General features: G+C 38.4%; 1 protein-coding gene across 1 annotated transcript in view; it reads right to left on the bottom strand.

The window, feature by feature from the left end:
• Window positions 1-22,349, bottom strand: part of dnah2 (dynein, axonemal, heavy chain 2) — a 91,391-nt gene that overhangs the window by 55,674 nt on the left and 13,368 nt on the right. The window contains exons 14-31 of the mRNA XM_038297982.1: window positions 22,117-22,325; window positions 20,977-21,123; window positions 20,676-20,832; window positions 19,701-19,810; window positions 19,470-19,599; window positions 19,061-19,249; window positions 15,615-15,759; window positions 15,082-15,274; window positions 14,638-14,838; window positions 14,249-14,405; window positions 12,851-13,019; window positions 12,475-12,638; window positions 12,208-12,369; window positions 11,116-11,219; window positions 8,726-8,882; window positions 8,130-8,212; window positions 4,944-5,124; window positions 2,400-2,529 (exon numbers count right to left, since the gene is read on the bottom strand). Of these exons, the coding sequence (XP_038153910.1) occupies window positions 2,400-2,529; window positions 4,944-5,124; window positions 8,130-8,212; window positions 8,726-8,882; window positions 11,116-11,219; window positions 12,208-12,369; window positions 12,475-12,638; window positions 12,851-13,019; window positions 14,249-14,405; window positions 14,638-14,838; window positions 15,082-15,274; window positions 15,615-15,759; window positions 19,061-19,249; window positions 19,470-19,599; window positions 19,701-19,810; window positions 20,676-20,832; window positions 20,977-21,123; window positions 22,117-22,325 (2,788 nt within the window). The remainder of the gene's footprint in view (window positions 1-2,399; window positions 2,530-4,943; window positions 5,125-8,129; window positions 8,213-8,725; window positions 8,883-11,115; window positions 11,220-12,207; window positions 12,370-12,474; window positions 12,639-12,850; window positions 13,020-14,248; window positions 14,406-14,637; window positions 14,839-15,081; window positions 15,275-15,614; window positions 15,760-19,060; window positions 19,250-19,469; window positions 19,600-19,700; window positions 19,811-20,675; window positions 20,833-20,976; window positions 21,124-22,116; window positions 22,326-22,349) is intronic.

The raw sequence follows: 22,349 nt of genomic DNA, 5'->3' as shown, positions 1-22,349 counted from the left end.
TATTCATGTACTGTAAATATAACTAAATAAAAAGAAAATTATCATCATCTCGCTCATATAAAAAAAAAAAAAACAAGTAATCTCATGCCATGTCAACTGACTTGTAGAATCCTCTCCCTATAAATATTTAATTCTCTGTGAAAAAGTGTCAATCATTGTTAAATAAGATCCTCATCCAACGGATATGTAATCCTAAAGGACCCTAGTGAATGATGTGTGTGTATATTTATATAAATTGATGAAATCATAGTTTTTTTCAAAGAAAAGAAGAGACAAAGGGCACTTCGAATTTATTGAACAAAACCTGCTATCGACCAGGCTTGCTCTGGGGAGAGTGTGCGGAGTGTTGGCCTAGTGGATAGAGCATTGCGCTTCTGTGCTGTGCAAGTGCCCGGTTCAATCCTCACAGCCTGCGCTCTGGGTCCTTGAGCAACACCCTTAGCATCACACTGCTCGCCGGGCACTGCAAAATGGCAGCCCACTGCTCCACAAGGGGATGGGTTAAAAACAGAGGTATTTCTCCATTGTGATATCAATAAAGTTCAATTATTATATTACTCTCATTGTGAAATGGAAAAGTCAGAGTTTCCCTGTTTTCATGTTTAGAAAACTTATGTTTTCCATAAAACTGCTTCATTAAAGCTACAGTGTGTAATTTTCAGCGACATCTAGCGGTCAGACTGCAGACTGCAGCAACATGAACGTCTCCCCCCCACCGCTTCTCCCCCCCAACAGTACGGCGAGCGTTACGGGACAAAATGTCTTCCACGACGTCCGCATCACCTACCTTCTCAAGTGATGAGGTTTGTTTACATAGATAATTTTACAGATAGTATTTCATTAGTCTGTGTAGGGTATAGATTTCATGTAGACTTAAGATAATAAATATACCCGTTATTTTTTCTACGTCGTTGTGACGTTTTGGTGAGCTGCTTTGCATGGTGATATAAACAGACGAAGTAATTGTAGTCATTAGTTTAACAGCGAGATTGTGTTCGCTGGAAGAATATATATTCCCCGTTTACAGAGTCCAAGTCTTGTTTGTGGCACGGGGGTTACAAGGCAAGGAAGAGGGAAAGGAAGAGGGCAGAGAGGCCGGGGTGAGCGTGCAGCTGGGGCCAGGCGAGAGAGGGGAGCCAGCGGGGTGAGAGCAGAGGAGGAAAGGCTTGAAGATCTCCAAAGGAGCCGGAGAGAAGTAACCGAGGTATATATCCAGAAAATTATTTTACAGAAAATTACTGAATCATTACCTGTGAAACGTCAGGGACGTTGCTGAATAAGTATACTGGAGAGTAACAGCATCATCACGCAGCATGTTATTGTTTTAGACAGGTCTGAGCATCCTGTACTCCAAAAACTGCAGTGATATTAGACAATTGTGTGTATAGGATTAATTACCTGTCCAAGAGAAAACTGGCAACTTGAGCGTCACTTTGAAAACCTTTTTCCTCCATCAGTGACTTCCATCGTGTAAATGCCGTGCCAATGTTGATCCGTGTTTTTTGTCGTTTCTTGTCACTCTTGCGTTTATTCTCGTCGTGTTTCCGCTTCTTAGATGACGGGGGTTCGGTGTCCGCCGCTTTTCGTTGTGATACAGAGTAGACATGATCCTCCATTCGTCTGATGTTTGGCCACACAGTGCCAAACAGTTTGCAAAGTCACTCACGCCTGCCGCCTTGTTTACCTTTCTTGTTACCGAGGCGCAGTATACCTGCTTCTTCTTCTTCTTTGGTTTCAGGCAGACTAAACGCTTCTCAGGCATAATACTGCCATCTACTGTTCAGTACCGTCTCAGTTCATCTCTCTCAACTTGCCGTAGTTATTTTCGAGCGTCATGGGAGATCTCGCAATCGCTAGTTTGTTGCCTCTGCGCTTGCCGTAGCGCAAAGATGTCAGCCTCCATGGCTGCGAGACCCGCTCCTATGTAATTATAAATAACGAATTCTAAGGCAACGCAAATGTTATGGTTAAAAGGCTGAGCTCATAGGTGATGATAAATAACATAGTTATGTATAATATATTAAATTTCTGAATTTATATGCCTGTAATTATTACACACTGTAGCTTTAAACACCCTGATCCTGTTTGGAGTGTGATCCTGGGTTTAGATTGCATCTAATCATTCTGCTGAGAATGGAGTGCATTGTAGATTTGCAGTGAACAATTGTAGCGTTTTACATGGCTTTGTCTGCCTGAAGTGGTGTTTAAATTTGGCTTGAATGCTTTCAGGCTTACAACTAACGGATAAAATTAATGGGACATCCTTTATTTCTGTAACAATAAATATTGTTAATTAAGTTTATTCCTCTTGTTTTTTTATTACCTTTCAGCTTGACGGAATCATAACAAAAAGAAAAAATTGTGGACTTTTAAAAGAAACACGAAGGCAGCGGTGGTACCTGGATGGCGTGTTCCCTCCAAGGCATTGTTGTTCTTGTAGAGACCGGCCATTATAGTTTTCCAGTTTTCACTGAGGTCTACAAACTCCTTGCATTTGTTAGAAAGCTTATTTATAATGGCCAGTCTATTCTGTTTGGAGGAAAAAAAAAATGTAAGAGAATATATACACACACATATATATATATATATATATATATGTGTGTGTAGAAAAGTACACAACAGAGTTATAATGGCCATTAACATCCCCCAGGTGTTAATGGCTGTTAGAAGGTTGTTTTGGGTCATTAACTCCCTTGTCAGAGAGGTTTCGATCACATGCCCCATTGAAGAGCGAGTCACCTGAGGACAGGTGAGAGGTGAAACTTCAGGATATTTCTCCAAAAAGTGCTTTGTAAGAAGGTGATAGTTTATGTCTAAGGCCCCGTCCACACGAAGTCAAAACGAACACGAAACGCTAACCTAAAATAAATGTGATCGACCACATGAATGCATGAAAACGCTGCAAAATGTATGCTAGGCCTGTAAGTGGCGCTGTGGTGCCAAAGCAAAAATAGGCGAAAACAGGCAACGAAATGTTGGGCATGCACAGTAATATTTATAAAACAACCAAACCTGAAAACCGGAAAATGGCCCTGCGGGTCCATTTTCGTGGTTCAGTCAAATTGAGGTGATGAACTATGTCGTCTATATTGCTCTGTTCTTCCTGGAGATATTCCAGAAGAAGAAGATTCTGTTGTAAGCCCGACAGCAGGGTGAGTAGCATGAACAGCAACCATTCAACACAGTACGGCGCCATTGTTGTTGTGATACTGTGTCGCGCATGCGTGTTTAGAGGCGACGCGATGTCGCATGCGTGTAAAAAAACAAATGCGGTCAGACCTTAAAGATTCAAAATCTTCCCACTCTGAAGGCTTAATAAAAAAAAGATAGTTTTCAGACCCCCTAAACGCCGGCTTCGTATGGATGAGAGGCTGGTTTGGTGAAAAATTTGTGCATTTAGGCCAGGGTTTGACTTCGTGTGGACGGGGCCTAAGACCCCTTAACAAGCCCAGGTGACCTCAATTGCCAATCCAGGATGAGAGATCAGAGCCACCTTTGGTCCCCCCCAATTTTTTTTTTTACACCTAGGTCCGGATCTATCAAAGGTTTGCGAGTATAAAAACGTGAGCTATTTCACTGCGCACGCTAAAAAATGTACAAACTGATCTATCGACAGCGTGCTAAAAGAATTTGGTCTTTAAAACGTGCTAAATAGCGCCTCTTATCCATTTAGTACTTTTTCTGCAATGAATATGCAATATGGGGCGTTTACACTCAAAAGTGCGTCTTGTGGGAGGAGAACATGTAAATATATTAATTTAGCACTCGCAAAGTGATTTATCAAAACTGAAAGCAATTTTGCTAACGGTATCTGACTCTATATTTAACATGTTTCAAAAGAAGCTGCAAATGGTCTGTATGCGTAATTGCGCACACATGGCAGCGGTTATTGTCGCAAGAAGGAGACATCGAAATGAAGCAAGGAGACGCAGAGAACGCATTTTTTCACTCCGTGTGAATATTTTTGGAATGAACGAGGAAACGATCATCAAAACATGTCGTTTATCCAGCATTGCCATTTTGGAGCTGTTGGGGGAACTCTGAATGGATTTGGAGCCAGCCACAAGGAGGACCCACGCAATACCAGATATCACAAAACTCCTTACAACATTGCACTTTTTTGCATCTGGGTCATTCCAGCGTACGGTTGCAGCGAGAGCTGGGATCTCCCAATCTCGTTGTGCTGTCCGACGTTCTAAATGCCATGTCGCCCTGACGCCCTACCAGAGAACCCCGACCTCCTCCTTGCGCCTGTGGAGCAACACAGGCGTACGCACAGTAATCTCATCCACAGTCACTTCTTGTGAGCCATTTGGTATGTGCATTTTTCTACAGGCCAATACAAAACACCCATAGCAGGATGCCCTCATTTTGTTTTTTTTTACTGCAGTGAAGTAGAAATTCAGCCACATACCATCTTAGGGAATAAAGGTTGCCAAAGTTATTATATATATGTGTATATATATTATATATATATATATATATATATATTTTTTTTTTTTTTTTTTTTTTTTTTTTGGAGGGGGTGGGATTGCACTGTAAGATTTAAATTTCTTAATGCACTAGTTTGTACAAACTACTTTGCCGCAAACCACAAAACGCACAAATCCATCATTTAAATAGGGCGTCTCCAACAGTTTTGCACCTGCCACCAGTTACGCAATCACTCTTGTTAAATCACCCGCAAACCATGGTTCAGCCCCTCGCGCAAAATTCCAGTTTGCGAGCGCAAATTACTGCACGCAAAATTGGATCTTGATAAATCCGGCCCCTACAGTATATTAATCTCAGTGCTCCCCACCACTAGCTGGAACTGTAGAAGCCTCTTGGATAAGAGGTGATAAGTCTTCTAGAAAAATTCACATCCATTTGCCTAAACTGAACTTTTCAAGTCTAGATTTGTTAAACCAATGAATACCTAGTGAGTAATGTAAGTTCTTTACCTCCAAGTAAATCCAGTTTCGTTGCACTGCAAGGATCATCTCAACGACTTCCAGTAGGTGAGACAGTCGCTGTTCCCATTGGTCCACCTCAGCCTCAAATGCTTCAACATAGCAGGATGCCCTCATTTTGGACAAAATGACCTGGGTATCATCGACTGCCTGGAAAATGTTTTCAGTTCCCCTGGAGACAAAAGGATGAGAAAACGAATAGAATGGCAAAGTTTACCTTTGGATATCAGTCAGTGTTGGAACACAAAAAAGCATGATGGCCATCTGTATCAACGGCTCTGTTACACAGGACACATTTCTGTCTTGATGTGCCAATAAAGTAAAATCATATAGTTTTTCTGTTGCATAAATAAAACTAGTCCGCAGTCTTTTTTGTACAGTTGTCTGGGTTTAAATAATTGAACAACCTGTAAAAGGCCAGGGGTCTCATAGAACAATACGTAGGATCCTAGAGATAGAACTAGGGGGTGACAATGGCCATAGCCACCTTCTGTGGCCACCCCTAACTGGGTATAGTCTACTTTTTCTAGATCTTAATTAACATGGTTGCACTTCAATAAATACATTCTCAGAAAGTAAATAGTTTTATACATTAAAAAAATATAAAGCTGACTAATAGCTTCTCCATTATTAAACTGGTACATTATTTTTATAGGTTTGTGACACCATATTAGAGCATGCAAAACACAGATTTGCCTTCACAAAGCCTCAGAAGGGCAAAATTTGTGTACAAAAAAGAAAACCTGTATATTAAATTATGTTTCTGTTTTTATAAATTGTTTTTTATAATGTTTTTAGTTGTTGGCCTTCATATAAATATACTGGTGTGATAAATTAGTATATGTTTGATAAGTTTTTAGTATACGTCTAATTTGAATTCATAGCCCCACGGAGAAAACGCCACCAGCTGATTGATAGGTATTTTGTTCAGTTCAACTTCTACATGTTCTGCAATTATATCTCCCAACAAGAGATTTTGTAAACTGTATGTTGTAAATAAAGCATAAAAGACCCAACTGAGAGTTAGCTGCAACTGCACCTGAAAAATAACCTGAGAAAAGACAACATACACATAAAAAGAAATAAAAGGCCACTGGCCATAACAGTCCAGCATTACTGTTGCCTGTAAAATATGAAAACTACTTTGATATTTGTGTTGATTAACTCACTTTGTCCACAGATATGATGTATTTTTTAAGTTTATCTTTCACTCATTAAGTCTTTTTTTCTCCAATCAGAAACATACTATATTGACCCTGAAACTGGACATGCTCAGTTGGACATTCCCCCCTCACCATCAGGACAGAGGACAAATTAAAGAGCGTGATCTACATTTATTCCAAACAATGTGTTTTTCAGGTGTTAAAGTATTTATCAAATGTGGTGTATTTTTGGGATATATTGTTGTGAATGTCTTTATCAGTTAATTGCAAATTATTTAAATGGAATTATTGTTTCGTTTACTTCAGAGTTACATGGTTGGCATGTCTTTGTCCAGCTACAGCACATTGTTCAGATCTTAGATGATTACGATTTATATTTTCATTAAAGAAATATACATAGAAAAGTCTAAAAAATATTTAAGAATTGTGTTCCCCTAAAAACTAATTTTTTTGGTTCTCTTTTCCATTTTAAAACTGGCTTTTAGGATATGGCAAATATCTTAATATGTTGTTTTTGCCATGTTAATTTGGGATGAAACATAAAAGTAATGTTTGAAAAAAATGTCAAAATGTGCACTTTTCAGAGCAAAAAACAACAACTAGTTATTTGGTGATTAGGTTTTCTTGACTTCTTTTTAAGAAGGAGGAAGGTTTTTTTGTTGTACAGTGTCCTGTCAGGCGATGTGGCAATAAGAATAACTTTTTTGATGCCAAAAAGAGCCCAACAGATTTTACTTTCACAAGTGGAGCAGTATGGCTACTCCCATAGTGTTCCGCTTGATTTATGTATATAAATTGCTTTATTATAAATATGCAGGGAGTTTTAAAGATTATATGGACACTGCGATCTAAGTAGAACAGGAAAGGAAAAACAGAAAAAAAGGAGAAAAGATGAAAGAAAGAGGAGATAAAAGGGAGATAACGATAAAACATTTTCATTCTGCTTCATCACCTGCAAAGAGATGTAAAAAGGAGAACACAACCAACAGGCATACAATAACACATGCAATAAAGTAACACCTAGGTACAATCGCTGGAATATAAGTAGTATTATTTAATCTGATATGTATGCACCTGTAGTAGTTTGTGAAAGCGCACTTGTGCATGTAAAGTTTATCCAGTGATTAGGTGATTAGGTTTTCTAATGGTCTTTCTGCATGGATTTTGCATGTTCTCCCTGAGCATGCATGGGTTTTCTCTGGGTCTTCCCACAGTCCAAAAACATGACTGTTAGGTTAATTGGCTTCTCTAAATTCTCCTTAGGTGTGAGTGTGTGCGTGAATGTTTGTTTGTCCTGTTTGTCTATGTGTTCCCCTGTGATGGACTGTCGACCTGTTCAGGGTGTACCCTCTCGCCCGTAGAAACCTAGACATGGGCACCATCACCCCTCGCGACCCCACTTGAGATTAAGCGTGTCAGAAGAAATTTTCAGAATAATAAGCTCATCTTTTTATGACATTTTATGAGTATTAAAAAAAGTCCCATGTAATCATAAAAAAGTACAATTAACAGCATGGGCGATCCTAGACTCTTCCCAGCCCCTCTTATGGCTCTTCCTGTACTGAAGACATAATACAAAATAAAATTATGATAAATAAATTATATATACTGAAATAGATACTGATCCCTTGTACCAATTAGGTTTTTATTTTGAGAGTTTTATTGTGTATTTAAATTCATTTGTTGCACTTTTAGCCTCAGGTTTTTGGAGCTGCAGTTGCTCTTTATTGTTTTTTTGTTTTATTTGTAAGGAGTGATGAGGAAATGCGTTCATAAACCTTTTCTTAGATCTTTAAAGACAGAAAAATCTGATCTGCCGACTACAGATTCTACACAGAAACTGAGGTCTCATAAAGTACCTTTATCAAAAGTACTGAGCCATGTTAAACTGAGAACTCAGGAGATGGAAGTGAAACTTTAACAATGTTTTACTCTGTGATTTTTTTTTTAAAAAGTTGATGAATACATAATAGTTAAGAGTCCTACCATCAGCTTTAGATTAAAACAGCCTCACCTCAGGAAAAAATGTCCCTTCTTTTCGTGTGGCACAATGTCGAGTAATATTTTGTCCCATGTGTTCTCGACACTTTCCAAACCCTGTAGTGACAAAGAATGTTTGTAATACAAATAAATAGAAAACAAAGATGGTAGAAAAAAGTAGTTATTTGCAGTCATGTAATTGTAAATATTTATGAATGAGAAACCCCTTAGAATTACTTTAATTGTGCAATAAAATCATACATTAATTTCTGTAGTTCTAAATCATCAAATGAATTCCCCATTGGGGCTATCTTTCACTCAAATCTCCTTAAACTAAGCCACAATTTATGAATAACAATTACCAATTGAGTTCACAAGTCTAAAGCTAATTGCATTGGATGTGAATAAACTAATAACTGGACGCTTCAATGTGCACACGGCTGTAAAGCTGTAGTGACAAAGTCTGACGGTTAGAGTCAGTGGTCCTTCAAGGATTAAAATAGACATGGTTGAGTTGCACAAGCTGTTAGATGTAAAGCCAGAAAAGACAAGGGTTCATTCATGTTTTTCCCAACATTTCCCTTCCAAAATAAACAAGGACTAAGCGAAAACCTAAAACTGAATCCCAACCTGTTCTATGGAAAGCTCCTTGCTGGCAGCTCCAGAGATCTTGCTGATTATCCCAGCATAAAGATCCAGTTTAAGAGACAAGATCCTCTCCAGAGTGAAGTCAGCGCTGGTGGGGTCAAATGTGCACTTAAGGTTCTTACAGATTTGCCTCCAATGTCTGAAACAAAGACAAAAAAGCATTAAATTCTAGGCCAATAAAAAGCAAATCTGTCTACATATATTTTCTGCTGATTGAAAAAAGAATTTTTTCTTTGTGTAACTGGCAAATGATTTTTTTAACACACATATGACTCTTCATGTTGTATAACAATACAATAAATTAAATGTCTTCTTTTATAAGGAAGGGTATGCTTGACAAATGTCTTACTTTTTTTGCATTGCTGTCAAAATAACCGCTGGTGTTTTAATATGGTGTGCAGGAGGTTAAAGAAAAAATAATAAATAAATTTAAACAATCATTTGCATCATAGCCATAGAGATCAGTGGTCATAACTTGGAACCAGCATAGCATGGTGCCAAGCAAACAAAGCTGCAGGTGTGTCTCGGAGCATGGATTCCAAAGGGAAAAAAAGGAAGATAGCTGATGAGAAAAGAGGATTCAAAGAATGGACCGCATCATTTGCTTTTATTATCAATGCGGAAGGAATGCCTGCATTTTTGCTTTGTAATGAGAGGTTGTTAAAAAATAAAATTTGGAAAGGCATTTCCAGGGAAGGCAAGCTTAATATGCAGCTGATCACCAAGTTGGGACTGAGAGAAAAAGTGCGATTAAAGAAGTTCTGGATAAATTAGAGGAGCCCAAACATAGATTTAAGAAATGGATTGCATCTCCAAACTCCATTACTGCTGCTAGTTGTGTTGCAAGCATGGAAAACTGTCCACAGATCAAACAGGTAGTGCTCTGATGCAGGTATGTGAACTTTCTTCCATTTTCCCCCAAATCCTAAAAAAATAAATCACACCAAGGAATGCTGGTGACAGAGGATGCAGAATTTCGCGGTTAGAGAGCTTTGCTCTGATGGATGTTAGTTCCTGATTGGTTCCTCATGACTCAATCAGCTCATCCCAACAGAAACACATCCACCGTAGAAAGATTCCATTATTGTGTTTTGGTAATTTCATCAATGAAACAAAACCTAAACCGAACGGTGAAGGGTGGTGAAGCAGCGCACGGTGAGAGCGTTCACTGCACCCCCCTCCCTCATGCTGTTATGTTACATTTTCTCCAGGATAAACATTTAATCATAGATGCTTATTATATATTTAAGTCCACAGTCCTTTTCTATAGTGGGATAATGTACTTAGAGCTCATGTTGCCATACAAGGCATCTACAGTATAAGACTTTTAGATTTTTGCGGCTCAAGACAAATGTATTTTTTTTGTTTTTTTTTTTGTGTAATATGGCTCTTTGAGCAGTTATGGTTTGCGGACCCCTGTGCTAAGCCCTTCCCACTGTTTTAACGTTCATATTTTAGAAATCAGCATATTTTTCTTGTATTGATATTGGCTGATACATACATGGAATGGTAATTTCATAAGTGCGTTGAGCAGCACTGCCTTGAGATTATGTGGAGTACGTGCATTCCTATAACCTTCATATACTATCTATTGTTAGTGGGATATTTTGGTAATAGATATGTTTTTTGTTTAAATAAAAACTTGTGTAACATTTGCTATCATTTATGATTTGATCATGTAAATCAGGGGTGTCAAACTGGTTCCAGAAAGGGCCGTGTGGCTGCAGGTTTTCTTTCCAACCAAGCAATAGCTCACCAGACTCCAGTCAACTCATCAAGTGAGTCCAATCTGAACATGATGACTTGATGAGATGACATGAGTCTGGTGAGCTATTGCTTGGTTGGAAAGAAAACCTGCAGCCACAGGGCCCTTTCTTGAACCAGTTTGACACCCCTGATGTAAATGAAGAAAGTAAAAGCAATACTGACTGCAAGAATTGGCCCAAAAATATCAGTAGCACATATCGGGGATCAGTTAGACTGTGTGAAAATAATCAGTATAGGCATCACACTTAAAAAAAAAAAAAAAATCCATAGATTTCTACTTAGTTTTCCTACAAAGTTAAAATAAAATGTTCTGGGGGGGGGTTAGTCCATAAAAATTCAATTCTAGGATGAGTTTACTGTCGAAATTGTCCACATAATAGTAAGTCCCACTTTTTTCCTGATTAAGCACAGACTGTTACAACAGGCTGCATAGTGGATGGAGAAAACAGCCTTAGAAATGATGAAGAGCCAGATGATTTAGTTGGAGAACTGGGCTGAAAGGCATCATAGCTTATTAAATACTTGAAAGAAATATGCCACACTAATGGGGACTAGTGTAGTTTGCAGATGAAATGCAACTGGAGGGGGATGATTTTAGCCATTACCTGTCCTTTAATGCTGGGTTCTTTAGATCAGTAATTAGGGAGAGAATCTGCTTGAACCATTTAATCTTACTCTCGGAGATATTAACTATCTCCCACTCTTGACCCTGCAAGATAAAAAAACACATCATGTTATCACCTAATACAGCAAGGATTGCAGTCAATGACACTAACTGATGTCCAATGTATAATACTAGATTTTATTACATTTTAAATTTATTTATTTAGATAAAAGTTTTTTTTTTTGTTTCGTAGAAATTGTAACAAAGAGTTCAGTGTAGAGAGGTTCAAAATACCCATTGAAATGTACTTTTCTCAGTATTTCACATTTTATGTTTTTTGTAAGCAGAAAAACAGCTTCTCAACTCAGCTTTTCTAAATATAATAGTTTTATTTACAAATTAAAGATCACAAAATAACTCAACGTCAACTGGAAAATTGAGTTTCTATTGAGCAGCAGCACAACCTCTGCCATGCAGTGACGTTTTTTAACTTTGAGTTACGCTCTTACTGCTTGTAAAATCTACCTAAGTAAAAGTATAAAACTTCAGAGTGAAGCATCCAGAGGCCATCTGAAACGGATGTCCTTGGCACTTCATCTGACTCCTCTCAATGTGGAGGAGAAGCCTCCCATGATGGCCGAGCTCCTGACTATGAGGTAAGGTCATGGGTAAGGTCGGGAAAGATCGATTCAACGCCTTTATTACAGCAGTATTCAAATATACCTTATGAATCCAAAGGGAAAATGTAGGATTGTTGTAATTCATAGGGTTTTTTAAACAAGTTTGTGTGGATGTTTGTAGCTGTTGGAAGGAACACTGTCCTGCAGCAGATCTGGAGAGGCCTTTTTCTTATCGAAAAAGCTTTGTCTTTGTCATTAAGGACAACAATTGATAAGATCCATTATAAGCGATACTATGAGAGTCTGTGCATCTTTCATCTCTGCTCATATGGGGACATTGTTAATGTAGCTCTGGTGCAATGAACGATGTCTCTAACACCAACAAGTTCCTCTGCATTTGAACTAGGCATCTGTATTGATACATTCTATAAGCTAACATGGGCATCCTACATACCATCTACAGCAGAACTAACCCTGAGATCTTTCTGGAGGATCTGAAGTTTATTGAACAGCTCCATTGCTGCCCTCTCCATGCTTTGCGTCTGCAGCTGCGCTAGATGAGAGTCCTTCCAGTTGTTCCAGTTTTCCTCCCATTCCTGAGATATTTCCCAGGCCTGTTGGAGATTACCCAAGTCCTAGAGATTTAAAGGAAAATTTTGAATGTTTATGTGAATGTCTTTGTCTTTACTTTGTGAAAAGTATACAGTGTTTTACTATTAAAGTCTAGAGCTTCTTAAGACCTTTTCCATAATGGGGATATTTTCATCGGGGTTCTGTTTGATTTCAAAAAAGGACAGCCCATGTAAGATGGTGAGCTGCTCTTGTCTTCGAGCCTCCAGTCGGGCACGATGTTCTTCTATTTGTTTTAAGGCCTGATCAATGCTCAGATTGCTCCCAAATGGACCTGGACATGAAATCGTAAAGTGACACATTTTTATATTTACACAAATATATCAGTATTAATGTAGGATAACAAAAAGCAGAGAAGAGCAAAAAACATAGTAAGTCTACATTGTTTTGATTCTCAGTGAATGGAGCACATCTTCAAACAGTTAGGGCTTCATTTGAACCGGTATTAATAGACAGGTAGTGTAAATATGTGTGTGTCTGTGTGACCTTTGGTGAGGAACTCCGGCAGAGTTGGGTAAATCTTTGATTCTTCAAACTGGAGGAAAAGGGTTTTTTTTAGCATTTCTTTGTCTTTTTTCAACACAATGTCCCTTTGAATCAAAACCTCCTTAAACCAAATCCACTTGTCATTCAGCTGCTCGCGCATGGCCTGAACCTGCAGGTGCAAACCAGAGAAGAGGGATTAAAAGTAATGATTTAATTTCAGAATTTTCATCCATTTGTAGAAATGCACTAACATCAAAATAATACATGATTTCATGGAAAAACAATTAGAATATCTTATTAGGGGTTCAGTTATTCCAAAATGTATGTTGTCGAATTAATATTTAAAGACATTTTTCCTAATAACGTATACATTTTGATACTCCTCCACATCTCTCTTGTTTTGTTCACATTCAGGATTCGATGATTGTTGTCATATTCAGTTATTTGTTTTTAAAGTTGTGGGGCAGTCATATCTAAATTTCAAATCATTCTGGTTTAAACATGTATATAGATATATATCTGTTTTAGACCACATTGTCCCAAAAGTTAGAAAATTTCTATTTTAAAATAAATCCTGTCTTAAAATCTGTGTGTGTGTGTTTGTGGGGGGGAGGTTGGGACTGGGTGGGTGGTTGGGGGGGTTGTCATTTATAGTTATATGTCAGCTTGTACAACTAAATTCAGCCAATCATAAATCAAGGGTCATCTGTCAATCTTACTGAATCCATATTTGTCATTTACCTAATCCAGAGAACACAGCTCAAGTGGTAGTTTATCCATTGCATGGAAAGAAGCAGCTGTAAAATATCAGTCTCTCTGGGTTTTAAAACCGGTTGTGGGACCATTAACAGCTTCTGACAAGACAACCAGACTCTAGAACTCTAGGACATATTTGACATAACAAGACCAGAAGTATGCTATTGCACATACACAAAATGAGTAATAACATTTTACGAATCTATAGGATTAAGAATTTCTTCCATTATATGAGTGAAAAAGAGAAAGTTTTTTAAAAATTTGCTGTCCACAGGGATAAAACATACATTTGCATTTTGGATAAAATATGACAGTTGGTTCATTAGCAGCTGCCAAGTTCAATGTGTCAGTAAGTAGAGCAATGTTTATGTCTGCTATAGTACAATAAGTAAACGTAATAAGTAAAGTGCTACATGTTCCTTTCTCAATAACCACAGTATGTGACTACTGATAATGTGTGTGTGTATATATATATATATATATATATATATATATATATATATATATATATATATATATATACACACACATATATATATATACATACATACACACACACACACACACACACACACACACACACACACACACACACACACACACATCAATGACCTTGACCTTAGTAGGAAGATGCAAACTCACGTTTTCTTCCACGGGGACCTCATATTTGTCAAGGATGGCAAATCTGTCGTGGATAAGAGGGAATTCTGCTTCCATTCTGTCCAAACCACCCTTGACAGTCTCCAAAAGTGTTTGGCTCTCTTTAAACTCTTCCAGTGTTTGGGAATGTTTCATCAGCCTTGGCATGCCAAAGAAAAACAGAAAAAGGCATATTTACTAAAAAGAATGGAACTTGTCTTTATGTTTTAAGAGACATAAGGAATGAGATATGACAATGAATTTCATTTGAATCATTAATGTAGTTGTTTTTCCTTTGTGCTAATATGCCTCAGAGGAACAATATCATCTCAGCAAACTGTGCTACAGCAAGACAAATATGGAGCAAATTTGTCAAAACGGCTGCATTGCACCTGTCAGCGTTGTTCTGCATTGATCTGTACAGTTCTTGCAGACTGCTGGTTGTCATTTCAAGGAGAAGCTGTAAAAACCTTTTCTGCCACTCACTGCAGTACAGCCCCAGGGAGGCCTTGAGTGGTGAGCAGACCAACATCACAAACTGTATTGTGACAATTGTATCTTCACTTTGAATACTACTGGTGTACCCAGAGTACCTGGTAAGTAAAGAGAAGGACAGATGGTTAACTTAATTAACCCTTTTAAAGCATGTTTTTGGAAATCTCTTTGGGACATATACACAGATAAACTATGTATCTAGTTTTCACTTGTGACAGCTCATTGAATCTAAAAAAAAAAAAAAAAAAAAAACATTTCTGACTGTTTCACTGGCAGTTGGATATAGTAAAAGCTTATTGCAGAAATTGCCATAAAAGATAAATGGGTAAAAAAAAAAATACCTTTGTATTTCCTCATCAAAACAAGATCCTGAAGCCTTGGTGTTCTTGTAGCCCTGCATAACTCTGTCCATGTCTTCTTCCCAGATGTGCTTATGTTTGCTCCAGGTGTTCAAGTAAGCTTTCAGTTTTTCTGCAATGGCGGATATTCCTGCAGTAACTTCAGCCTGAGTCTTTTTAATATCTTCGTCTTGCTCTAAGTGATCACACAGAATCAAGGGGGGGTGGCTAAATAAAAACATATTCAAACGTCTTCCAGAAAAACTTAAACCCTTTGAATTTGTTAATATAATCACAAATAGGGGGCTGGCTATACTGCATTTTAATCAGGCCTGCAGTATGAGTAAAGTGAACAGAATACAAAGGCATGCAACCTCTTTCTTTAAATAAGCAGAAAATATGGAAAATTTTTCTCCAAGTTAGCAATTTATTATTCTTTTTTTGCTATATTTTTTTGGCATATCCAGTAAAATTGCAATAAAGTGCAATCAAACACTAACATCACAAATCTGAAATGGAAAATAAAATCACCCAACCTATGTTGATGTGTATGGGGTTAGCGTTGGACTCTTTGCAGGAGAGAAGCTCGGGGAGACGTTTAAATTCTGAGATGATACTGATGAGCTGAGGCAAAATGTTCACAGCCTCTTTGAGTTCCACTTCAGATGGCGAGAACTCCAGCTGTGAATAAGAAGACAATCACAACTATCAGTCTCTGTTGACATGTTCAGTGTAAAAGGCAGAGGAATCACAGTTCACGGTAATGTCTAAAGAAGGAGAGACTAAATGGGAGATCTAACGAAGTATCTTTATTACCAGTGGCTTTTGCTATGGGTAATACACAGTACTCGAGTTGGGGGGGGGGGCATCCCCCTTCTTAAAAAAAAAAACTTTAAAAATCATACCCCTTCTTAAATGACCATCCCCTGTGACATTTTATCACTGAATGTGTACATTTCTCTTACAAATTACCAGTAATGGAAATAATATTGCCCTTATAACATTTGGTGGGCTGTGTGCTTACGGGTAGGCCACAGCCTGCACTGTTCTAAACAGCATCACGGCCGAGCGGCAAAGACAACGCGATTTGAGGGAACATGAAAATAAGGAGGGGAGGGAATCTTGCGCAGGTTCCAGGTTCTGCTTAGTTTGAGAAACAATGAGTTTACAATTATGCGAGTTTTAGCTAAATCTGGAATTGCCATCCACTGAGCAGAGGATTTATTCATCGCACACTGACTGTAGCACATCAAATGAAACGTGTCTCCATACAAGTAAAATCCTATTAAGTGAAATTTATTTGTCCACCAAAACTATAAATTTTAAGGCATTCATGTAAAAGAAATTTGAAAACATTAAGAATATGTTTAAAATTTCCCTTTTCTGTCATATTTGTTGGGATCTGGAGGTCTGTCCACCTTCCTCCAGCAGAGGGCGCCTCTAGGTCTCCTGGAGCTGAGCTGACGACCACACCTGCGATCCATAAGTCATCAGGAGACCAGCATATAAGCAGCAGCAGGACTACACTCCAGCGCCAAAATGTTAAGCCAGTTATGGTTAGCAAAGCCTGAGCCAACCAGCCCGTCTGATTCTCTGACTCCCAGAACTTTAAACTTAAATCTGATCAGTTTTTGTCTTCTCTGCCTCCTAGGAAGAAACTTGACTGAACCCTCGAACTCTGGAAGAGTTTCATCTGCTGAAATCCGCCTGCCGGCTCTCAGGAGCTCACCAGCACAATCTTACTGTCTGAACCTGCCTGCCCACCCTCAAGAAGAGGATCGGAAGAAAGACTCTGGATCTGAACGCTGTTAAGTCTGAAGTCAAGCCCTGCCGCTGCTTAGCCCTCTGCCAACTTCAAGCCTCTGAACCCAACTCGGTTCCCTCCTTCAGCTGTCAATCTGAATCACGTCTCAGGTACAAACCTGCACAATTCCTCTGACAAAGATCTTCAGCATCCTGGCTAACCTAACTGTCCTTCTCTACCGAGAACCCTGTGTGACCAGTCCCGGATCTGTTTCTCTGATTCACTTATATAACTTGTGTTTATCTTTAATAAACAGTCAAACTTTTACCCTGCTTCCGTTGTGTTCTGCATGTGGGTTAGAACCCTGTACCCAATCATGACAATATTTGAATCTGTTTTCTCATCAATGGGCGTGAGTTTAGGGCGAGGCGATTTAGGAAATTTAGATGTCAATATATAGCATTTGGCATGCATTTGTTGCTTCATATAGGCTTCTCTTCTAAAATCTAACTTGAGAGGGTCCGATTTGTCATTAAGAGTCATTTGACCCAGTCTGCCACTTTACAACAGTTTTAAGTTCTCCTTAAACATGAGAGCCAAGTAAACTAAAAGTTGTTAGGAAACAAAATATATCTGATATTAATAATTTTTAATTCTTTGAGGGTAGGATTTAATCTAGACAACCTTTTCTCTTGTAACTCCATGACCTTTTAATTTGCTGATCTAAAGTGGTCTGCAAGCAGATTTCGAAGGGAGACACTTTCATTTTGTGACATTCCAATGTCACATCTTAATTTCAGTGGAGCCAAAACTGGAAATTACAAGCTTAGCACCCTTCAAGGCTACAAATTGCTCTCTTGCTCTAATGCCAAATAGGAGTTCTTCCCATATGAGAAATAAGAAAATAAGTCTTCATATCATGATATTTGCTGTTTGAGTCTCATCCTATAATTTAAGGCCTCGTTAAACAGATTATCGCTCAGTTTTTTTTAAAGGAGGAATGCAATGCATAAGTTTGGTGTTAAAATCCTAAATGCCCAGACGAGTCAACCAGTAGCTGGGTTACTCTAAACTGCATAGAGCTTCTTTTTTAAATTATATAATGCAGTTTGCAACACCTGTATTCTAGGTGTTAAAGTCATAGGGAAGTCATATTTAAATTTCAAATCATTCTGGCTTAAACATTTATATAAATGTTCTCTCTATCAGACCATATTGTCCCAAAAGTTAGTTCCTATATTTTTTTAAATCCTGTCTTAAAATCAGTGTTTTTTTCTCGTTATTTTATGCAGGCCAGTTAGTTACACGTCAGCTTGTACACCTAAATTCAGCCAATCTTAAATCAGCGGTCATCTGTCAATCAAATTTTTTCGGTCATAGCATCTTGATTCCTATGTCGCAGCTAATATACCGATGGTTGAAATAAGAATAATTTACTTTACCATGGAGATACGCCCCGTTGTAGACGGGGATGGACGTCTGTGTCTCCGACAGGCGTAAGGCTAACAGAACTGGCAGCGTTGTGAGGCAAGGGCTCACACATGTAAGGCTATAAGCCTTCTACACCAAACCAAGCTTCTGCCGCCCTGGTGTCCTCTTTCAAAACAACTTTGTCCCCGTTTTCCTCCTCTAAATAAAAAATGTATGACGGAGGAGTCTCATCCAAGACCTCTGACACAAAACTCTCCTCCGCTTGCATGTTTCCGCTGTCCATAGCGTTCCTTGACAGTGTCGTTCCTAAGTGTTACTTGATCCTAATGTAATTTCCCATTAGTAACCTACTAGCACTAAGTTTGCTAACTGGTTAGTAAGATGCTTCTGAGACACCGGCCACAACCAAACATCCTTGCAAACCTTCCGCCACAACAATCCCGCCCCCTTAATAATCCACCAATCACATTCAGTCAGGCACCATTCGGGAGAATTCGGAACTGCAACGGTTGGAACAGCCGCGTCCCTACAACCTTAAAGAAAAATGATTTTCAGGGTAGTTTATTTAACTTTAGGATCCCATTAGACAAAACAGTGGAGGGATTTCACCAATGATAACCTAAAGCAAGAAAGGCTTGTGCCAGAAATAATCTGTGAAAGTACCTGTGTTTCTGTCTGTTTTGTATTATCTGATAATAAGACAATTTTCTTTTATTTAATAAAAGTGGGTTTAGACTTGGTTTGAGTGAAATTTCCAGATTACAGCAAATATCTATTTACATAAACGTTTATGTGAGTTTGCTGTACCTTTGGCAGACTTTTAGGAGACGACTGTCTCAACACTATGACGACTTCGAAGAGTGGCCTGTGTGACATCTTGTTATCCTCTGTGATGGCTCTGCACAGCTTATTCATGGAGTCCCTGATGTTGCAGTGAAATGCATTTTCAACCATATCATCCACCCTCTCTGTATATGCCACCAGATGGTTCCGGCCCTTTAGCATCAAAGATCATGTTAAAAACAAAGATTACATTTATGAACTTTTTAAACTAGTAAATTCTTCTTAGACCTAAGGGTTAAGGGTCATAAAACTTTTAGGGTAAACAACACATTTTTAACCTAGTTGAAATAAAATATCTTAAAAAACAAATGTAACACTCCAGCATCAATAAATAAAAAACAACTACTTATAAAATCAATCACAAAGTTCCCACCTCAGCACTTTGGTTGCCAAAGAGGCTCCAAATCTGAGTCATGTTGGTAAAAATCTCCATGTGTTTTGAGCGCAGTGCTTGGAGCCTGCTCTGCTGATGAGCCTTCTGTTCTTCCTCAAACTTCAGGTTGCTGACAAACAGGGAAGTGAAAGAACCACTTTGCAGATGTTCTTTTATAATTGTTCTTAATTGTACCAGCTCAATAAACAAGGAAATACATATTTTTTTTACCTGTACACAGTCTTGTCGTCTATTTTAACCAGCAACTTTTCACTAATCTGCTTACAAATGTTGGAGATGGACATATTGGCAACTCTATAACGATCAACATTTGACTGCATCTGAAGAGGTAAAAAAAAACAGACAAAAGAAAGAGAAGCTGATTTTTTGCAGATATGATGCAGGCAAAAAGAAAATCCATTCTCTTCCACTTAGTACAAAAACATCACACTCATTTATTAAGCCACAGTTGGTTGACAAAGGTACACTGCTGTTGCTTTCCAAGCAGATTTAGTAAATGCTTAGCCTTGCCTAGCTAATTGAATGCACTTGTTTGCCATCAGTTGTGAATGATGAACTAAGATACATTTAAAAGGAAGTGGAGTTTGAGGAAAATTTAAAGATAGCACACAAATAAGATAATTTGCCTAACAAGCACAGTGGTGGAGGGGTGTTGATGTGGGCTTGTTTTGAAGCTACAGGACCTGTTCTTTCTTTTCTAATACATTTTCTGCTAAAAGTATGAACTCAAGGTCTGGAAATTACCCAATCAAAATCCAGACCGTAAAAAGATTAAAATGCTATAAGAGTTTCAGTGTATAACACAATTATTTACAGTCATTAAAAAGTTATAGAAAACAATGAATCATGGGGTGAGCTCATTTTTTTTCATAAACAGTTTTTCCATTTTGGCTCTATTTATGTACACTTGAGATTCAGAGGTGGATAATCCAGGTCGAGAAAGTAAAAGGAATGTACAGAGGTCGGTTCCAACCATTTGCATTACCAGCTTCAGAGTGCAGACTAATCACCTGAAGGGCTAATCACCTGGTTAAGTGAATATGATTAACATAAAAAATAGGCTGGGTTTTTACTTCCTGGACCTGGATTACCCACCTCTGTTAAGGTTTGTTTTCTTAATTGCATCTAGCACAACATCAAACATTCAGCTTCTACAAAGAGAATATTTGCAGGTTTGAGTGAAACCTTGTCGACGTGGGGGAGGGAGTTGTCGATAAAGTGGTTAGAGTCTCTTTGGTCTGACCACAGCAGCTTGGTCAAGCCAGGCTTGATCTTACTGTCGATGAAAAAGAGCTGCTCCGAGAACAGGACCCGCTCATCAGGAGAGAGTTGTCCAATAACTCTGACAGAAAAACATTGCATAAAAGATTTTGAATGACTTATAAGGGTTTTGCACTAATCTAATTAGAGACATTTAAAAGTTGGATCTGCAGTACATTAATCAAACCCATAGCAGCTTGGCAATACAAAAGTGTATAAACCAGACCTGTTGTAACTCCGGACGAGCATCCCAGTTTTCTCCCTGAGGATCCTAATATCCTCCTCGATCTGCTTGATGTCAGAAACTTTCCGTGGGATCTCAAAACCCATTCGTTCCCAGCCCTGGACCTCAGCAATTAGCTCTAAGAGTTCTCTGTGAATAAGAAAATGTTAAAATCACAAACTATTTTTATTATTGAGGAAGACAATTGGGAAAATCACTAAACAGGTGGCTTTATTGATTTCATGTGCTTCGTTCAAATTAAAAATACTGCCTTCATATGTGCCTGGAAACTTAGTAAACTCTATCTCCTTCACATCTGCTCATGATAACAATAAACTGTGATTTAGATGTTTTTGTGTAATATTTAAAGCTACAGTGTGTAATTTTCAGCGACATCTAACGTCCAGACTGCAGACCGCAGCAACATGAACATCTCCCCCCCACCGCTTCTCCCCCCCAACAGTACGGCGAGCGTTACGGGACAAAATGTCTTCCACGATGTCCGCATCACCTACCTTCTCAAGTGATGAGGTTTGTTTACATAGATAATTTTACAGATAGTATAACCATTAGTCTGTGTAGGGTATAGATTTCATGTAGACTTAAGATAATAAATATACCCGTTTTTTTTTTTTTTTCGAGCGTAATGGGCGATCTCGCAATCGCTAGTTTGTTGGCTCTGCGCTGCCGTAGCGCAGATGTATGCCTCCATGGCTGCGAGACCCGCTCCTATGTAATTATAAATAACGAATTCTAAGGCAACGCAAATATTAAGGTTAAGAGGCTGAGCTCGTAGATGATGATAAATAACATAGTTATGTATAATATATTACATTTCTGACTGTATATCCCTGTAATTATTACACACTGTAGCGTTAAGGAATACATGTGAAAATTTTTTTTCTACCATAACAAATTTTGTGCTGTAACACTATACATGCAACAAAATCCAAGAAAACAAGTACATTTTTAATGTTTGTGTCCAAAAGAAGCCTCTTTGATATGTTTTTTTTTTTTTTTCAAAAACAAGGCCAGTTTCTGCAAGTATTTGGTGGTTCTAAGAAAACCCAAAAATACATACAAACCCAGCAGCTTAACCTCAACTCCAACGAACCTTTCAGTATTTACTTCTGTTTGACCTACTTGTCCAAATTGCTATCCAGCTTCATATTCCTGCAGCGCACCAGGAGAGGCCGCTTCAGTTTATTAATGGGCTGTTCATCCAACTTCTGACTCCATTCCAAGAAGTTTTTCCTCACAATGTCATCCAAGACCTGAACCGTCTGACCATAGGAAGAAAAGATCTCCGTGCAGATTGCAGATTGTGGAAAAGAGGGATACATCTGAAAGAGCTAAAGAAGGCAAAGATGATAGCA

The sequence above is a fragment of the Cyprinodon tularosa genome, unplaced genomic scaffold, assembly GCF_016077235.1.
Source record: "Cyprinodon tularosa strain WSP-4 unplaced genomic scaffold, ASM1607723v1 ctg4, whole genome shotgun sequence".
NCBI classification, from domain to species: Eukaryota; Metazoa; Chordata; class Actinopteri; order Cyprinodontiformes; family Cyprinodontidae; genus Cyprinodon; species Cyprinodon tularosa.
This window is presented reverse-complemented; position numbering and strand designations above follow the sequence as displayed.